Below are 20,499 nucleotides of genomic sequence, written 5' to 3'. Positions count from 1 at the left end.
TCTGCTATTAAACAACTAAAACAATAGTATTTTTAAACCATTTTAACAACACAAATCTTGTATGGGGGGGTCCCTGGCACAAAATATTTTCAGATGGGGGGTCCGCGACCGATTTACATAATCAATGTTAGGGTCCTTGACATGAAAAGGTTTGAGAACCACTGCCCTAAAATAATTAAATGTAAGTGGAACATTACTCTGTTTATTGAGCATCAGCCCCATCTAGTGGCTACATTAGCCTATAGCAGCCCAGAGAACGGGCATTCTTCCCGGAGATGCATTGCGGCGGAGGAGGGAGGAGGCAGTGGTGCTGTAAAGTAACATGTACTCAATAGTTCCAACCACTGGAACTATCTCATAGAGATAGAACGATCATTTCCGCATTCCATTCTAACCGTGGGAGCCGACGCTACTGTCGTAACTCTCATATTACATCACGCTGGGGGAGGGTAATCTCGCGAGGAAGAAGCGGAACCGGAAGAGGCGCACGTCGTAAAGCCAGCCGGTCATTGTAGTTCTCATACATCAGAGCGAGACGCTGATAGAGGACTCAGAGAAAGATGGCGGTGGTGGCGGTGCGGAGTCTGCAGGACCAGCTGGAGAAGGCCAAGGAAGGCCTGAAGAACGTGGACGATAACATCCGCAAACTGACGGGACGAGACCCCAACGAATCCCGGTGAGAGGAGAGGAACGACGAGACGTTGTTTTCATTCATTTATGTAGTTTATTAAGGCCTGTGGGCTCGAGCGTTAGCATGAGCGGCTAACGGCTAACGGCCCGCCCATCGGGCAGCGTGGAGCTCAGAGCCGCTCGAGCGGCTGTAATGACGTCAGTTATCACATTATATGTGTTTATTTAAATTAAACCTTTTTTAATGCGAAAAAAAGCACCTAAACGACGTTAGAATATGTTTTATTAACAGCATGAAGAGGGTGTTATTTTATTTTGATTGTAGGAGCACCTCTGTTAGGAAGGAGGCCTGGGTTAGCCTGCGCTCATATACCGGGTGTTACGGTAGACCAGACTAAAGCTCATATACCGGGTGTTACGGTAGACCAGACTAAAGCTCATATACCGGGTGTTACGGTAGACCAGAATAAAGCTCATATACCGGGTGTTACGGTAGACCAGAATAAAGCTCATATACCGGGTGTTACGGTAGACCAGAATAAAGCTCATATACCGGGTGTTACGGTAGACCAGAATAAAGCTCATTTACCGGGTATTTGAGTAAAAAAGTAAAAAAGTACCAATACCACGATGTAGAAATACTCTGGTTACTTTCCTCTACTGCTCAGTTGTTGTGAGCTTGTAGATCTGTTCTGTTCTTTCTATGGGCCCGGCGGCAGAGATAAGAAGTCACGTGAACGCATTTATAATTTACATGTAATACGGTTTTTTATCAATTTTGCTTTGTAATCCTAAATTATATCAGAATATAAAAATACTCTGAGCCAGGGTCCGAATTTTGCGTATATTCGCACATTCGCCGGTGTGTAACCGCCTTAAGTGTTGATAGATGTCAGACACACTACAGTCAGACTTTTAGGCTATATGCATTCTTTGTTTATTTTATTTACTTTCAAATACGTTTATCTTGTTGTTCCCACATATCTTCTTGTGTGCTGTTCTCTCAGACAGGGTCAACTGTTTGTTAAATGTATTTATTATTATCATCCCATTAAGACCTGGAACGCATCTGTGTCACTTTAGATTTCTTTGGCTATTCAAAAAATAGCAGATCTACAAGCTCATAGTGTGGCACAGAGTGCCGCGCTATGAGCTTCTATATCTGCTATTTTTGAAAAAACTTGAAATGGATTTAGAAAACATTTTTAAGAATCGCCTCAGGTCTTTATGGGTTAAATAAGTGTATCTTGTTGTTCTCTCTCTCAGACAGAGTCAACTGTTTGTTTATTTATTATTAAATATGTTTATCTTGTTGTTGTCTCTCAGACCGGGTCAGGTGTTTATTTATTATTATTAAATATGTTGTTGTTGTGTCTCAGACCGGGTCAGGTGTTTATTTATTATTATTAAATATGTTTATGTTGTGTCTCAGACCGGGTCAGGTGTTTATTTATTATTATTAAATATGTTTATGTTGTGTCTCAGACCGGGTCAGGTGTTTATTTATTATTAAATATGTTTATGTTCTCTCTCAGACCGGGTCAGGTGTTTATTTATTATTATTAAATATGTTTATGTTGTGTCTCAGACCGGGTCAGGTGTTTATTTATTATTATTAAATATGTTTATGTTGTGTCTCAGACCGGGTCAGGTGTTTATTTATTATTAAATATGTTTATGTTGTGTCTCAGACCGGGTCAGGTGTTTATTTATTATTAAATATGTTTATGTTGTGTCTCAGACCGGGTCAGGTGTTTATTTATTATTATTAAATATGTTTATGTTGTCTCTCAGACCGGGTCAGGTGTTTATTTATTATTATTAAATATGTTTATGTTGTGTCTCAGACCGGGTCAGGTGTTTATTTATTATTAAATATGTTTATGTTCTCTCTCAGACCGGGTCAGGTGCGGCGTCTCAGCGGCCCGCTGGCAGCAGGCCCAGGTGGAGGTAGAGGCAGAGGACTCAACCTGCTCAGGTAACTTATGTTTAACCCCCTGTGTCACTGTTTGACCCCATTTACTGATCACTGGGGATTATTTTGTTCTTACAAAATGTCTTCATTAATATGTGTTTTAAAAGCTGTCTCTGTCCATAACCGTAGACCAACGTTTTCAGATGATGTCATAATGATACCCGTTTCTGTGGACACACCCAACATTTGAACGTTGTCCTCCTCGCCCACTTATAGTCTCGCCAAACACACTTCTCTACCCGTCCTCCTCCTTTTCCAGAATAGGAATAGTTGATATTTTTCGGACATTTCACCAATGAGTAAGAACTGTTCTCAACCACCATTGCCAGCAACGACTGAGATATTAGTTGCCTAATTCCCTTCCCTAGACAGGTCCTGGTTGTTGAGGTGCATTCACAGCGGGTGTGACACGGTTGTTTTTTGATCAACATAATCGACCCTTCTGTTGGACCCTGTCTCTCACTAGTGTTGGGTATCTTACTGAACTAAACAAAGGATGATCATTAATTAACAACCCATTGAAACCCATTCTGTGAAACTCTCCCCCCCCGGTCTGTCCAGTGTCTCAACAAGGTGATAAGTGTTTATTCATGTCAGTTTGAGAAGCTTTATGGGGAAATGGAGGCAGGATACAAGTACCTTCTCTTCTCTTTACACTGAAGTCACATGTTTGAACAGAGAGCGCTGGCCACAACAAACCGGTGACATTTTCTGTACAAGCTACAGGATAATATAGTCATAAGAATAGACGGGAAACTGAGGAAAAGTCAGATAAAGGACATAAATCGGTCAAATATCTTCATTATGTAAGTATAAAGAATAAAATTCAATATATATTGTGGACACGTTAATTAATAAATAGGCCTGCATGTTTTATCTAATGGGTTATTTTAATCTGCGACCGTGACACAAACGTGACAAGCCGTGAGCTTGTAGATTGGCTATTGGCTATGAAATAAAACAATGTCACCCACCATCATCAAAAGGATAATGCAAAAAAAACATACAGCTTGTTTTCATTGTGGTGCTTAGTATGAGGTGTGTATGAGGGCATGTAGTTAGTATGAGGTGTGTATGAGGGCATGTAGTTAGTATGAAGTGTGTATGAGGGCATGTAGTTAGTATGAGGTGTGTATGAGGGCATGTAGTTAGTATGAGGTGTGTATGAGGGCATGTAGTTAGTATGAAGTGTGTATGAGGGCATGTAGTTAGTATGAGGGCATGTAGTTAGTATGAGGGCATGTAGTTAGTATGAAGTGTGTATGAGGGCATGTAGTTAGTATGAAGTGTGTATGAGGGCATGTAGTTAGTATGAAGTGTGTATGAGGGCATGTAGTTAGTATGAGGGCATGTAGTTAGTATGAGGGCATGTAGTTAGTATGAAGTGTGTATGAGGGCATGTAGTTAGTATGAAGTGTGTATGAGGGCATGTAGTTAGTATGAGGTGTGTATGAGGGCATGTAGTTAGTATGAGGTGTGTATGAGGGCATGTAGTTAGTATGAGGTGTGTATGAGGGCATGTAGTTAGTATGAGGTGTGTATGAGGGCATGTAGTTAGTATGAGGGCATGTAGTTAGTATGAGGTGTGTATGAGGGCATGTAGTTAGTATGAGGTGTGTGTGAGGTGTGTATGAGGTGTGTATGAGGGCATGTAGTTAGGCCTGTCAAAATTATTACATAATCGTCGAATCGCAATTATTTGAGATAATAGTTATTTTTGCATAATCGTCTCCATGTTGAAAAATGTTTACACTATTTTTTGGGGATGTATCTGCCACTCAAAGAGTGTGTGTGGAGGTACACAGTATGTGGCTTAAGAGGTTAATGTGTGTTTTTGCTCTTGTCCTAGACGTGGTCTCTCAGACATGGGAACGGGCGGCCCCCCTGCTAAGCAGAGAGACATAGAAGGAGCCCTGCTGAGGTGAGATTTATTAAACTAGTCTTAACTGAGCTGTTTGTGAACAGTGAATACAAAGGAAACGCAGTGAATGTCTTTTTAAATTAAAGTTGCTCATGTGTTGTGTGTCCTGTAGGTTGGCGGGGGACCAGAGAGCCAGGAGAGACGTGCGTCACGACAGCGACGCCGAGGACGATGACGATGTCAAAAAGGTACAAGGCCGTGTGTGTGTGTGTGTGTGTGGTGAAGCATTGCTGGGTGGATGATAAAACCACTACGTCGCTCTGGATTAAGAGTGTCTGCTAAAGGCCTAAACCCTTAACTGTAATAATGCTTTTTGTTTACAGTGTGCATTTCCACGCCACTAGAGAAGAGTAGAGTAGGGATTATGTGATGATGCTCATGAGTCATAATATTAACAGGTTTACTGTTCACTTATAAATGTGGAGGTTTTTCTGTCTCCCTTCAGTCCCCTGTTATCTCCTGCTTTCTCATGTCTAGTCTGCAACTATTGATTATGTTCTTAGCGATTTGTTTTACATTTGTATGCATTAGTGAACATCGATAGACTTCTCATCTATAATGGACTGCGTCCATCGTCTTAACCGCCTATAACCTGTTTATTCAGTCAAGATCGACTTATTCTTGAAATTACACTGAGTAATGACACTCATTTGCAAAGTCGTAGAGTAATGCAGTGCATTCAACAGCACCGGTGTTGAAAATAAATCACAATTTAGGATTTGGGAAGAAATAAAAGGCATACCATGTAAAAATATATAGAAAAGATACAGATAAGAAACCAAGACACATTATTTATACTTTGTTGTACAACTGCATTGCACGAAAATAGCCGATCTACAAGCTCAAAATGCATTGAATTGTTAAGTGTTGTGAGCTTTGTATATCTGCTATCATGGAACATTTATTACGATTAACCCATTAAGACCTGAAGCCGATTCTACAAATGTCTCCTATAAATCCCAACAGTTTTCTGAAAAAACATATGTTTGGTGGTGCTCAAACCTTTTCATGTCAAGGACCCCCACAATGATATGTATTTTGCCGTGGACCCCCATCTCAAAATATTTTGTTCCAGGGACCCCCAGAATCAAGGATTTGAGTTACAAATGTTCGCTTTAAAAGAATATAAATATATTAATTTGCGCACATTTTCTCGATTTTTCAAAAATAGCAGATCTACAAGCTCATAGCGCGGGCCGCGCTATGAGCTTGTAGATCTGCTATTTTTGAATAGCCCAAAGTGTAAAATAATGCTCTTTTTAGCTCAAATCAAAAAGGTGACACAGATGCGTCCCTGGTCTTAATGGGTTAAAATGGATTAATTTGTATTGTATTAGTTGTGTCTTGCACCCATATCTAGTGTTCCCCACTTTGTTGACCTGTTTGCCCCCACCCCCCCCCCCCCCCCACAGCCGGCGTTGCAGTCGTCAGTGGTAGCTACCTCCAAGGAGAGAACACGCCGAGACCTCATCCAGGACCAGACCATGGACGAGAAGGGCAAGCAGAGGTAGGCCTGATGTGTGTCAGTGTTTACCCACTTCATGGGGGCATGCCAAAGGTCACAGGGGGGGGGGGGGGGGGGTGTGAAGCCTGTTGCACAAAATTATAACTATCACATCACCCGCCAAGGTATTAAACATCGTTTGTTATCCCCTTTGCCAGTGTAATTACCTTCATCCCATGATATTTGAAACGCCGTGGAGGAGACATTGTGTTAAAAAAAAACTAAAAAGGCGGAGGGAAGGGGTGAGAGGAGGGATCTGTGTATTCAGACTGACCACAACATTCCAACCGCGATCCACCATGTTGGGGCTGTGGCTCGCTGAAAACAGTGGTTTTCAACATAGATATTAGAAACCTAGATACCTCATTGGCCTCTGCAGTTCATTGGGGCGACTGGTATCGCAATACACGGCGGCTCTTCCGTCTTCCGCAGGGAACCTGTCACTCAAAGTGACTACTGGCCAATCACAGCGCTCACAGTGCGTTGACTACTGGCCAATCACAGTGCGTCTTTTCCGGGACTTGTCAGTGCAATGGTTCTCAACCAGTGGTCCGGGAACCACCAGTGGTCATTGAGGGGGTTCCAGGTGGTACCCAGCTAAATGATGGAGTTGATAACCAAATGGACCCTTATAGATCTTTAAATCTTGAGTATAACATTTCACTCTGTCAAGAGTCAAATTGTTAAACATCTGCATTACTTACTAAACAAGTACACAATTAGAGAACGTAAAGAATTGTTATTTTGACAACATCTTATCGAACGATAACATATTCTAAGTTTGGGTGAGAGACGCTAAAGCTCATCAAACGGTGTTCCGTGACTCAAATGCTGAAAAAAGAATGGGCCTTGATATGAAAAAGGACCATGTCTCTTATTTGAATTTCACAAATAGAGTGTGGAGTTTGCCAAGTTCCAACTAACTAGATGCTGCGCACAGCTGCTGCCTCTTAAAGGGTTAAAAGCTGGGTTACAAAATGACCCGCCCCCACCTGCCTCTGATTGGCCTACCGAACTTCCGCGTCTGTGACGCACACGGCAGCCCTGCGGAAGCAGGAAGCGCGCCCGAGATACGAACGCTTCAGAGCCGAATGAGGCGTCTACCTTTATATGTCTATGGTTTTCAATGCAAAAAACAGCAACTGAGTTACAGCTGTTTTTCTGAAAATCCCATAGTCAGGGCGGGCGGAAGTGACGTTTTTTTGGAATGATGTCACATCCTCATACTTCTTCTCTGAGTGACGATGGATCATCCCAGAGCTGTGTTACGGTGCCTAAAACAGCGTGCCTAATTTTTTTAATAGAACGACTTTATGCGATTTGGCGGACAAGTGCGCTATTTAATAGAACGACTTTATGCGCGATTGGCAGGAAATGAGTTAAATTTAGGGTAATATTGTAAAAGATTAAAAAGGTTTTCTCAGACGTAAGAACCGGGGGCTTCAAGGAGAACCACTGACTGATGTATTTTATATGTAAATGAAAGTAAACATGCGTTGTGTTCTTGTTGCTCACAGGAATCGGCGTATGTTCGGCCTGCTGATGGGAACCCTGAATAAGTTCAAACAGGAGTCCAACGTCGCTACAGACAGGGTGAGCTATACATATGTTACATTATGATTATATTCTACAGACAGGGTGAGCTATACACATGTTACATTATGATTATAATCTACAGACAGGGTGAGCTATACATAATATGTATAGCTCACCCTGTAACATATTCTGTTACATTATGATTATAATCTACAGACAGGGTGAGCTATACATATGTTACATTATGATTATAATCTACAGACAGAGCTATACATATGTTACATTATGATTATAGTCTACAGACACATGTTACATTATGATTATAGTCTACAGACACATGTTACATTCTGATTATAGTCTACAGACACATGTTACATTATGATTATAGTCTACAGACAGGGTGAGCACAAAATCTTTCTATCATTGATACTTATTTTCTATCAATTACTCGCCTCATGGTGATGATTTTGTTTTTTAACTCGTTCCTAAGCCAATTTGATTACCGGAAAGACGCTATTGTATCCGTTCGAAGACTCAAAGGAGACACTTTGATTCTCCTATCGGAAATACACCCGTCATCAAATTATTGGCTCAGAAATCTGTCAAAAACAAAATAAATCTCCATGAATTCATGGGGTGTGTAATTGATAGAAAATAAGTAATTTTTAGGGTGAAATATTCCTTTTAAATTATTGAATATAATCACGTTATTAAATAATCACAGATCTAAACATCAGAAAGCAGGGTCACCGCGGTGTGACCAGTTGGACGTATGAAAACTTAACGTTAACCCATTAACTCATTCACTGCCACAATTATTGCTGGCCGCGTTTGCCCACTGCCAGAGATTTTTCATTGAAAAAAAAAAGTACTCAGGAGCCGAGATACAGAATTTTTAAGTTAACAAGGAAGTGGATGGGAGTGTAGATCTTTAAACAATCATATCTCCTTGGTCTTTGGGTCGAATTTGAAAAAAAAACTAAAAAAACTAAAAAAAAATATATATATATTTTTTTTTTTTAAAAATTAAAATTACGTTTTTTATGGCAGGATTGGTAAACGGGACAAATTACGTTTTTTACGTCAGTGGCAGTGAATGAGTTAAGACCTGAAGCCCATTCTACAAATGTCTTCTAATTCCCAACAGTTTTCTGAAAAACCTATGTTTCTATACGAGTGGTTCTCAAACTTTTTCATGTCAAGGACCCCCAAAATGTATTTGGCCGCCGACTCCCACCTCTAAATATTTTGTTCCAGGGACCCCCAGAAGCAAAGCTTTGAGTTAAAAATTTTCACTTTATAAATATATATTCAAAGATTTGCACACATTTTCACGATTTCTCAAAAATAGCAGATCTACAAGCTTGTAGCGCGGCACTCGGTGCCGTGCTACGAGCTTGTATATCTGCTATTTTTGAATAGCCAAAGTGTAAAACAATGTGCTCAAATCATAAAAATGACACGGATGCGTTCCAGGTCTTAATGGGTGGAGAACGCATTGATCAGCAGTAACTCTTGTCTTTCCACAGCAAAAGCGGCGTGTGGAGATAGAACAGAAGCTGGAGGTGAAGGCGGAGACGGAGAAGAAGAAGGTGGAGAGTGAGAGGAGAGAGCTCTTTGAGGAGCGTAGAGCCAAGCAGACGGAGCTACGACTGCTGGAGCAGAAAGTAGAACTGGCTCAACTGGTAAGAACCGGTTTGGAGAGACTGGAGTGTAGAGCCCGACTGATACTGGAGTTCTGTGGCCGATGACCCTTGTTGTATAGTCCACTCCTAGACCGGTGGTTCTCAAAACGTGTTAATTTCAAGGACCCCCATAACTCGAGTTACAGACCTGTAATAATCAATTTGAAAAACTAAAAATAGACCAAAACAGCCCATCTTCAAGCTCTGTAACACATCGTCATGCGTTGTGAGCTTGTAGACCGGCTATTTGTGAAAGATTTCTCCTACAATGACATTCCCAAAAGAGGGAGGTCACCTTGAAAATATTTTAAAAATAGCGATATATTGTCTGCTTCACTGTAGTGTAGGCCTGTCACAATTATTTCATAATCATAATCGCAATTATTTGAGATGATCACAATTATTTAATTGTTTCCATGTTGAAACACTTTTTCAATAATACAAAAAGCTGAAATTCGTGACGCGTTGTAAGCTTGTAGATCTGCTATTTGATTGTTTAAGATTGTTAAATATATCAATCATTTCTTTGTATAATTAAGTTAATGCCATAAATACAATTAAAGCCCTACATTACTGCTGATGCCATCAGAAAAAGTCAAATAGTGGCCAATATCGGCTTTACTGGTTTAGTTTTTCCACGCCTGCCACCAGTGTTGATTTTGACAGCAATTTTTGATTTAGTTTTAGTCAGTCTGTTGAATCAAGTTCCATTTAGTCATTCTTAAATGTTTTAGTTTTTGTCTAGTTTTAGTCACTAAATATCATCAGATTTTTGTCGACTAAATCTACAGTTGATTTAGTCGACTAAAATGTATTTTGGCTGTGCCTTGATGGAGTCGTAATGACTGATTTTACACTTGGTTGCATGCAAGTTGTGAGCTTGTAGATCTGCTATTTTCAGAGCGCAACACCCGAGCCCAACCAGGCATAAAATGTCTTGTCTTTTAGTTCTACTGGATCTCTTCTCCACTAGATCCCTCACTAACATTTTAGTCTAGTTTTTATTTGTTGACGAAATTGTCAATTTATTTAGTCTTAGTTTTAGTCATCATAGCTTAGTTTTTATTTAGTTTTCGTCAGTGAAAAAAAGGTGACTAACCTGCCTCTCTTCTTCCTGACTAACCTGCCTCTCTTCTTCCTGACTAACCTGCCTCTCTTCTTCCTGACTAACCTGACTCTCTTCTTCCTGACTAACCTGACTCTCTTCTTCCTGACTAACCTGCCTCTCTTCTTCCTGACTAACCTGCCTCTCTTCTTCCTGACTAACCTGACTCACTTCTTCCTGACTAACCTGACTCTCTTCTTCCTGACTAACCTGCCTCTCTTCTTCCTGACTAACCTGCCTCTCTTCTTCCTGACTAACCTGACTCTCTTCATCCTGACTAACCTGACTCTCTTCTTCCTGACTAACCTGACTCTCTTCATCCTGACTAACCTGCCTCTCTTCTTCCTGACTAACCTGAGTCTCTTCTTCCTGACTAACCTGACTCTCTTCTTCCTGACTAACCTGCCTCTCTTCTTCCTGACTAACCTGACTCTCTTCTTCCTGACTAACCTGCCTCTCTTCTTCCTGACTAACCTGACTCTCTTCATCCTGACTAACCTGCCTCTCTTCTTCCTGACTAACCTGAGTCTCTTCTTCCTGACTAACCTGACTCTCTTCTTCCTGACTAACCTGACTCTCTTCTTCCTGACTAACCTGACTCTCTTCTTCCTGACTAACCTGACTCTCTTCTTCCTGACTAACCTGCCTCTCTTCTTCCTGACTAACCTGACTCTCTTCTTCCTGACTAACCTGCCTCTCTTCTTCCTGACTAACCTGACTCTCTTCATCCTGACTAACCTGCCTCTCTTCTTCCTGACTAACCTGAGTCTCTTCTTCCTGACTAACCTGACTCTCTTCTTCCTGACTAACCTGACTCTCTTCTTCCTGACTAACCTGACTCTCTTCTTCCTGACTAACCTGACTCTCTTCTTCCTGACTAACCTGACTCTCTTCATCCTGACTAACCTGCCTCTCTTCTTCCTGACTAACCTGAGTCTCTTCTTCCTGACTAACCTGACTCTCTTCTTCCTGACTAACCTGACTCTCTTCTTCCTGACTAACCTGCCTCTCTTCTTCCTGACTAACCTGACTCTCTTCTTCCTGACTAACCTGACTCTTCTTCCTGACTAACCTGACTCTCTTCTTCCTGACTAACCTGACTCTCTTCTTCCTGACTAACCTGACTCTCTTCTTCCTGACTAACCTGACTCTCTTCTTCCTGACTAACCTGACTCTCTTCTTCCTGACTAACCTGACTCTCTTCTTCCTGACTAACCTGACTCTCTTCTTCCTGACTAACCTGCCGCTGTCTGTTCCCACAGCAGGAGGAGTGGACCAGCCACAACACACACCTGGTCAAATACATCCGCACCAAGACCAAGCCTCACATCTTCTACGTCCCGGGGAAGATGTGCTCTGCCTCGCAGAAACTCCTCCACGACTCCACCAAGAAACTAAACGGTGAGCAAAGCCCGTTCCCGATGCCTGGCGTTTAGACCTGGCCCCGCCCACCGTGTCACGCTCCGGAAAGAAACGGTAGATCTTAGAGCTCGTAGACGTGCTAGTTTCCGGGGGCGTGACACTGGCGCGCAGTCAAGTATGAATCCGGCTGACTGTGTTTGATGACCAGTGGTGGAAAAAGTACTCGAATGTTTAACCAAAAATACTGGTATGAAAATGTACTTAAAAGTACCAAAAGTAGAACGTTTTCGGGCCTGGACGAAAATGTAGGCTAATGAGTCGGGCCGAGCCTTGGGTTCCGCTTAAGAAAAAAAACGTATATTACCCCCAAAAAATAAATTTCAACTGACCCTAACTGCCCCTAACTGCCCCTAACTGCCCCTAGGCGCTGAACGGTCTATTACTCAGTGCGTGGCCCTCCGACCTTCCTAGCCTGTGTTATGAAAAAACGAAGTGGCGGAAATGGCCAAAACTCGAAAATCGGCAAAAAGTTGCCGTTTTCAAGATGTTTTGGCCATTTTCTCTGGAACGGAGGGTCCAATCTGCTCAGTTCAAAGCTTGTTGGATGTTTGACTTTCGGGTTTTTCAAGCCTAAACTTATGGCCAGTTAAGGCCAGGCCTTCATTTTCAGAACTCTACTCTAGACCACATAGAGGCTCTAATTTCTTAATGAATAACCAACAGAGTTCCACCTGGGAATTCATCTGTCTAATTGATGTGTAACTCATATTATATTGTGTCTAATTGATGTGTAACTCATATTATATTGTGTCTAATTGATGTGTAACTCATATTATATTGTGTCTAATTGATGTGTAACTCATATTATATTGTGTTTAACTCATTCACTGCCAGGCTTATTTCAAGCTAGTTGATCCATATGCCAAAGGCATTTTGGGTCAAACGGAGAATTTTTTTTCTCCGTTTACATTTTAACATTGAAGTGGATGGAGAATTAACTTTTTGAAAATCGTTTTCTCCTAGTTCCTTTGAGATTCAAAAGAAAAAAAAATAACCAAAAAAAAAAATTAAAAATTGTATTTAAAAAAAAATTGAAAATTTTAGGAGACGTCAAAAGACGTCATTGGCACTAATGGCACACTGAAAACGGCCGTCAAAAGACGTCATTGGCACTATGAGTTAATTGATGTGTAGCCTCGGAAACCCAGGCTTTTTTTTTTGTTACAAAAGAAAAAAAGCCTGGGGGAGCGATGCAGGAACGATGGTCTTGGACCTTGTTATCTCCTAACCAATCAGAGTGCAGAGGGGCGTCGCTCTAAATTTGGTGACGTCAGCGTGCTCCGTGCACAGGCCGAGGGGGGGAGGGGAGGGGAGGCGGGGACATAGATTGGTGAAGCAATAGGAAGCCACGCACAAATCCAGGCGGCTGTGTTTGGGTCCGCCCTTCAAGACCATGGATTGAGCTCGTAGCCTCAGGCTAATTGATGTGTAACTTTATGTGTTTCTGTGCAGCTGTGTTTGAGGAGAGGCGCGAGGCGTTTGCCGAGCACCTCAACAAGATGGAGTCGCGCCCGCGGCGGCAGCAGCAGCTCAACCGCGAGGCCAACAACAGCGGCGTCGCCGTGGCAACGAAGACGGACCAGCGGACGGAGGGTAAGCAGCCTCTAGGACAGGTAGTCAAGGTGACAGGTAACCGGGGTGACGACGCAGACATGGAGGATGAGGAGGAGGAGGAAGAGGAGGAAGATGAGGAGGAGAGGAAGGAAGAGCAGGAGAGGAAGGAGGCAGAGAAGAAGGAGAAGGAGAGGAAGGAGGCAGAGGAGAAGGAGACGGAGAAGGAGAAGGAGAGGAAGGAGACGGAGAGGGAGGCAGGAAAGGAGAAGGAGACGGAGAAAGAGGAGCAGGAGAGGGGGAAGGGGGAGATGGAGGGGGTAAAGAAGGGAGAGGAGGAGAAGCAGCAGGAGGGAGAGGAGATGGAGGTGAGCGAGCAGGGCAGTAAGGAGGAGGCAGGGGGGGAGGAGGAGGAGGAGAAGAAGGAAGTGAGAGAGGAAGGGAGGAAACAGCAGGAGGAGAAGGAGAAGAAGGAAGTGAGAGAGGAAGGGAGGAAACAGCAGGAGGAGGAGAAGGTCAGTCCAGCACCAGGAGCTGATGTAGAGATGGAGGGAGGAGAGCAGGAGGAGAGAGAGAGGGAGAAGACGGAGGAGGGGAGGAGCCAGGACTCCACAGACCTCCTCCAGAAGGAAGCAGACCACCCGGCCCCGCCCGGCCCGGATGTGCCGGACCCGCAGCCTCAGCCCCGCCCCCAGCCCGTCATGCCCCGCCCCCAGCCTGTCATGCCCCGCCCCCAGCCCGTCATAGCCTCACTGGAGGTGGAGGCGTCTCCCTTGGACCCCCCCGCTGCCCAGAGGGGCGTCTCCCTCTCCCTAACCCCGCCCCCTCAGCCCCTCGCCCCGCCCGGCCAGGACAAAGAGGAGGAGTCCACCGCTCCTAGCCAGGACTCCTCTAACCTCCTCGACCCCGCCCCCCTGGCCCCGCCCCCCCACGCTGCCAGCGCCCCGCCCCCTGCCCTAACCACACCTCCAGATAAGCTCCTCCCCCCCGCCTCCAAGGACACGGATGAGGAGGAACCGGAGGAGGAGGAGGAGAAGGAGGAGCAGAGCAGAGGGAGGAAGAAAAAGAAGGAGAAAGAGGAGAAGAAGAAGAAGAAGAGTGGCGGCAGTCGCAGCGCCAGCTCCTCGTCTGGCTCCTCCTCCTCCAGCGGCTCCTCGTCTGGCTCCTCCTCCTCGGGCTCCAGCCGCTCCTCCTCCTCTTCCTCGTCTTCCTCCTCCTCCTCGTCCAGCAGCCGAGGAGGAGGAGGAGGAGGAGGAGGAGGAGGAGGCCGCGGCGACGCCGGCGGCAACAACAAGCGGCACCGCAGCGACCGGCAGAGAGAGCGCCGGGGCTCCGACCGAGACTCCTCTGACCGCCACCGCAAGAAGGGAGGAGGAGGAGGAGGAGGAGGAGGGGAGAGGAGTAGCCGCCGTAAGAGAGGGAGCAGCGGAGGAGGAGGTGGGAGGGACTCTAAGAGCGGCAAGGAGAAGAGGAAGCACAGGAGTGGAGGAGGAGGAGGAGGCGGGGAGGAGGGCAGGGGGAGGAGCTCCCGCGGAGACAGGGAGCACAAGGAGAGAGACCGCAAGGACAAGAGACGCTGAGACCGTGATACCACACATCACCACCAGGGGGTTTAGAACGCAGTGATTTCAATGACCCCCTAAATACATTAGGCTCCACCCCCCCCCCCCCCCCCCCATTTGATACTGTTTATCTCTGGGACACCAGTCTATTCCATAACAATCCTCAGCGTTAATTTAACTCAGAGTGCGTACAAATAGAACCCAATCGGTTCCGTTCGGTTCCATTTGTACGCTCTCTGAGTTACAGACACCCATTTTTTGGGGGACCCCTCGTGGTCCCCGGGGGGGGCCTGACGTTGGAAACCAGTGGGTGTAAAGATGGAGGCTCACGAACCGTCCCGTCCTTCACTTCATAAAACACGATGGGCCTCTCTCTCTCTCTCTCTCTCTCGTCCGCCACTAATGAAACGTTAACATTGTTATGAAAAAAAAGTTATGTTTTTAACACTGGTATTTTTTACCCCTTTTACTAAACGGGGGACTTATGAATGTCCTTGATTAGACGAGTTAATAATCTAATCTATGTTATCTATTGAGATTCAATTCAGCGGGATTTCTGTGTTTTTTTCTGTATGGTTTTTGGGGGGGATTTTCTTTTTTTAAATATCTGACAATCTCTACGAAGGTAGGACATGTTGAAAGGTTGTCATCCTTCCCCTGTCGACATGTACAGGAATACAGAATGGAAGCAGAGGGGTCATCAAATGTCACGTTTCACCAGGAGCCACACCTGATTCAAATAGTTTTTCATTTTTTTTTTAATCTGCCGGGTCTCTGGAAGGTGGCGATTTAATCTCGTGTCTTGAGATGATTGTAAAATCGGGTCAGGCTTCTCAAACGTTCAGTTCACTGCCGCCTTAATAAATCTCTCAACACACGTTTTTGGGGTCAGTCTTTGGTTTAAAAGTGAGTCCAAAATATTTGATCTTCCTCCCAACATTATTATTGTTATTTTTAAGTTCTGTTTTAAGTTTTTGTAACGGTGGGAATTAGATATTTTTTTTGTCTTTCGTTTTCTTTCTTTCTTTGGTGGGATTAATACGGGGCGAGTTCGTTGTGTTCTTCGCTTTAACAGAATAAGTCGTCGAGGTAGTTGCATTTTAGTTGCTGTGAAATTGTGTAAAATCCTCTGCAAGCTTTTCATTATCTGAGCAATGTTTCAAGGCCTTCCTCCTTGTCTAGGGGAGATGATGAAATGTCCTGGATTCTGGAAAGGTTTTTCCCCTTTCTTTTTTTTTACCAATAAAAATTGGCTTAAAGTTGATCATAATGGAATTCGTCTTGTGTTTTCTTTGTTTGTTCTTGTTCTTTTTCCGTCAAAGAGTCTATGATTGTGCTCATAACTGCTAGAACAGGGGTCTTCAACGTTTTCAGGCTAAGGACCCCTTGGCTGAGAGCGAGACAAAGCAGGGACCCCCATTATATATTGTATAGAATATTTATTTTTTCATAGATTTCAGAGGCAGCTTCATAGACTTGTTTCACAGCACTATCATGTTGGATTCATGTTGATGTGTATTTCCAGACATTTAACCATGCACTTAAACAATACTTAGTTTACCTGACCTTTCACTCTGTACTTAGCCTGCTCTTTTCCCCCCCTATACTAAACCACTTTGCCGAAAATAGCAGATCTACAAGCACAACGCCTCGCAGCGGCGTTGTGCTTGTAGATGAAAATCACACAAAGATTTGGCGGACCCCCTGTAGTAACTCTGAGGACCCCCTAGGGGTCCCGGACCCCCTGTTGAAGACCTCTGTGCTAGAAGAATGGTGTGGTCTACCACTGTATTGGTTCTCTAACTTTTGTCATTTCAAGGACTCCTAACTCTTGAGTGTTTAAAAAATTGAACCAAATGGACCCTTTTGGTTCCATTTGTAACACACAGAGTTAACAGACTTGCAAGAGACCATCTGGAACCCAGACCCTCCACTGGTCTACAGGGCTGCAGGACTTTATGAAAACATGGGAGTGAGATTTGGTGGCGTATTCGGAGTCGCCACCGCACACCAAAGAAATGTATTTGTATTGAATGTTGTACTTTAAGCAAAGAAAAATGAGCTAACCCCAACCAGGTACTACAGCTGGTATGTCAGGTGGGATAGTTTCTTTTTTTTTTTCAAATGTAACCCTCAAGACTGAAATAAAGTCATTTTGAGGCAGAAACTGGTGGCAGGTGGAAAAATGCGTTATAGTCGCCCCTTTAAAGATCTCTCAATAGGTAGATTACACTGGGTGGATATAATCTATGAACTATAACCCTCAGGAATTTAATAATTAAAGAATAAATCATGGGTTAGGGTACATTGAGTGGGCTGTAGTCTTTACATTTTACAGATATTTTAAAGCTAAGCTTTTTTTTAAAATGCAACTTCAACCCTCAAAAAGTAAAGTGATTTAAGGCAGGGTGAACCAGTTAGAAGCTGTATGGTTGTAGGTCTGTTGCTGGTTTTGTCCACTTGAGGGCGACAGAGAGCATAGAATAAAAACGGAGGCATCCTGACTCAGGATGCGTCAAGAGACACGTGAGCAACCACGTGAGCACTTCCGCTTTCTCTTCAAAATAAAACTGGATTTAGTGTCAAGCTTCACACTGAACGCAACGCGAGCGCTTCAGCTCTGCTTTTCAAAATAAAAGTGTTTTGATGTTTATTTTATGCTCTGTTTTACTAGCCTGGTAAACCCTCCCTACAGAAATCTCATCCTGAAATCAAATGGAAATGAGAATTCCGGAGGGCGGGCTTTACCAGGCTACTGTTTTACGACGGTGTGCCGAAAATAGCAGATCTACAAGCTAGCAATGCATCTCATTGTGAGCTTGTAGATTTTAATAGTTTATATTATATAAACTAGTGCCATATTGTGTCATCTCGTTTTTAATATTTCATTTAAAGTTAGGGAAAGTGATTTTCTTTGGTTAAAATATGTGTTAAATAGCTCTATATGTATTATATTATATGTATTATATTATATGTATTATATTATATATATTATATTATATATATTATATTATATTATTAAGTCCGTTTACTCAAGTACTGTACTTAAGTGCAATTTGAGGTAATTTTACTTCATGGAGTATTTCCAATTTTAAGTACCTTTACTTCTACTCCACTATATCTAAGAGGCAAATATTGTACTTTTACTCCACTACAATTATTTGAACACTTAAGTTACTAGCTACTTTGCCGATATAAATGATTACATTATAAAACATAAATTATAAAACATGTGGAATGTCCTGACACCATCATTAAAGCATGTGTAACAATGGTTTCTTTCAGAACTGGCCTGACAAAACAAGGGAAGGTAAATGTACAAAACATCTATCAGGAGACCAAAAGGGAAGGTAAATGTAACTTTCATCTCTTTTGTAGATATTGTGTTTGTATTTGTTGATGACAAGCATTATTCTTGTATGCTGTGTTGATGTATTGAATACTGAATGGTCCACAATGGAAACAAGCCCCCAGTACGTTGTTGTGTTATCCTTTTAGCCTTAATGTCTGACTGTACTTCATGCTGTTCACACTTCTGACTAATAAAGTATTCAATAAAAGAAAAAAATACAAGTCTACAATAAAACTAGGATTTCACCCCCTACGGCCCTGTGCTATATTATGAGTGCAATGGATACAAAGAAAAGGGAAAGACTGCAGTAAGGGTCCACGTGGTTCTGTAGTGTAGACTGTAAGGGTCCATGTGGTTCTGTAGTGTAGACTGTAAGGGTCCACGTGGTTCTGTAGTGTAGACTGTAAGGGTCCACGTGGTTCTGTAGTGTAGACTGTAAGGGTCCACGTGGTTCTGTAGTGTAGACTGTAAGGGTCCATGTGGTTCTGTAGTGTAGACTGTAAGGGTCCACGTGGTTCTGTAGTGTAGACTGTAAGGGTCCACGTGGTTCTGTAGTGTAGACTGTAAGGGTCCACGTGGTTCTGTAGTGTAGACTGTAAGGGTCCATGTGGTTCTGTAGTGTAGACTGTAAGGGTCCACGTGGTTCTGTAGTGTAGACTGTAAGGGTCCACGTGGTTCTGTAGTGTAGACTGTAAGGGTCCACGTGGTTCTGTAGTGTAGACTGTAAGGGTCCATGTGGTTCTGTAGTGTAGACTGTAAGGGTCCACGTGGTTCTGTAGTGTAGACTGTAAGGGTCCATGTGGTTCTGTAGTGTAGACTGTAAGGGTCCACGTGGTTCTGTAGTGTAGACTGTAAGGGTCCACGTGGTTCTGTAGTGTAGACTGTAAGGGTCCACGTGGTTCTGTAGTGTAGACTGTAAGGGTCCATGTGGTTCTGTAGTGTAGACTGTAAGGGTCCACGTGGTTCTGTAGTGTAGACTGCACTGTCAGAGCAAACAGTCACAAACACGGTGCAGTCTAATCTCACTGAAAAGATTCAAAATGAATAACGGGTGGCCGTAATTTATGGTGACTCGTGACGATACAGCCTAATCGAACCGCATTTCTAAAACCAACCAGACGCGAACTTGGTTGGAATAACGTGTTCCTTCCACGCGCTACCAGCTGTTGGCTCTCATGCATTGAAGGAGGCATGAGCTCGGCCCTGGCCTCCCTAGGTTGGCAGAGGGAAGGTAGTGCCCAGGATTACATAGACAATTGGCACTGGGTGTAAAAAAGTGGGTTACAAAATCGTGGGCTAAAAATAAAAAATAAAAATACGAAAAGAAAAAAAAGTTAGAATATGGAGATAAGAGCTTTCTGCCCGACAGCAACGATACAAGTGTTACATTTCAGCTCTATGTGTGTGAATGTTGTTGACGTAATAACCCCCCCAACTTTACTACAGGTGCGTTGGGACATAAGGCACTGAGCGCACTGGTCCAATACAAAGCAATGCGTGAGCGCGCTCCTGGTGCGCATATCCCAACGCATGTGGAAACAACAGGGAGGAACGCGCCCGCTCTCCGCCCCCCCATTGCTTGAACCCGCCGTTCTGACTCAGCAGAGGATCAGCGACTGATCCACTACCCTACGGCACCTTCACCTCTAAACTGGTTTCTTTAGTGCTTTAAAGCAGTGGTTTTTAACCACTGGTCCGGGGACCACCAGTGGTCCTTGAGGGGGTTCCAGGGGGTCCCCAGCAAAATTAATAGTTAGGAACCAAATTGACCCTCATGTGTCTGTAACTCTGAAAGTGTACAAATGGAACCAAATGGACCCGTTAGGGTCCATTTGGTTCCATTTGTACACTCTCAGAGTTAAATGAACACTAATGATGATGATACAGTGTAAATTGGGACCCCCACAAAATCAAAATGGTTGAGTCCCTGGCACATCTTTTCAAATGGGGGTCCGTGGGCTAATATGTGTCAATTTGGGGGTCCTTGACGCGAAAAAGGTTGAAAACCAGTGCTTTAAAGGTATGGTAAGTGATTATTGTTTTCTGTTTTAAATGGCCGTTACACAGCTCTATAAGCTAATCATTGCTAGTGTTTGTTCAATAACAGGGGTCTCTTCAGTAAGGCATTGTCAGGTCAGGGACAATCTGGGAACCCATCGCCAACTGAAAATGAAAAACAGCGCCCTCTGCTGTTTGTTCTATGTCTGTTGGCTCTGGGGGGAAGAAAACGTAGAGCCAGAGCGCAAGGAGACCGGT

The 20,499-nt window shown here is 43.6% G+C and overlaps 1 protein-coding gene across 3 annotated transcripts; it reads left to right on the top strand.

The window, feature by feature from the left end:
- Positions 1-546: 546 nt before the first annotated feature.
- Positions 547-16,161, top strand: pnn (pinin, desmosome associated protein). 3 transcript variants are annotated; one of them, XM_080414997.1, is made up of 10 exons: positions 547-676; positions 2,528-2,608; positions 4,455-4,526; positions 4,639-4,714; positions 5,939-6,033; positions 7,548-7,623; positions 9,096-9,251; positions 11,619-11,757; positions 13,231-13,805; positions 13,845-16,161. In XM_080414997.1, exons 1-10 carry the CDS (start codon positions 561-563, stop codon positions 14,907-14,909), a joined length of 2,451 nt encoding a protein of 816 aa, XP_080271123.1. In that variant the 5' UTR covers positions 547-560; the 3' UTR covers positions 14,910-16,161. The 3 variants fall into 3 exon arrangements, with proteins under 3 accessions (XP_080271123.1, XP_080271122.1, XP_080271121.1); XM_080414996.1 differs by having other exon boundaries at positions 13,842-16,161; XM_080414995.1 differs by having other exon boundaries at positions 13,231-16,161.
- The last annotated feature ends 4,338 nt before the right edge of the window (positions 16,162-20,499 follow it).

This window comes from Gymnoscopelus braueri (assembly GCF_963280865.1).
Source record: "Gymnoscopelus braueri genome assembly, chromosome: 19".
Taxonomy (NCBI): domain Eukaryota; kingdom Metazoa; phylum Chordata; class Actinopteri; order Myctophiformes; family Myctophidae; genus Gymnoscopelus; species Gymnoscopelus braueri.
This window is presented reverse-complemented; position numbering and strand designations above follow the sequence as displayed.

Excerpts from the sequence above, each read along its gene's own strand:
- pnn (XM_080414995.1), top strand. The coding sequence starts at position 561 with ATGGCGGTGGTGGCGGTGCGGAGTCTGCAGGACCAGCTGGAGAAGGCC. Across the intron at positions 6,034-7,547 it reads GACGAGAAGGGCAAGCAGAG|GAATCGGCGTATGTTCGGCC; the intron begins GTAGGCCTGATG and ends TGTTGCTCACAG. Across the intron at positions 7,624-9,095 it reads CCAACGTCGCTACAGACAGG|CAAAAGCGGCGTGTGGAGAT; the intron begins GTGAGCTATACA and ends GTCTTTCCACAG.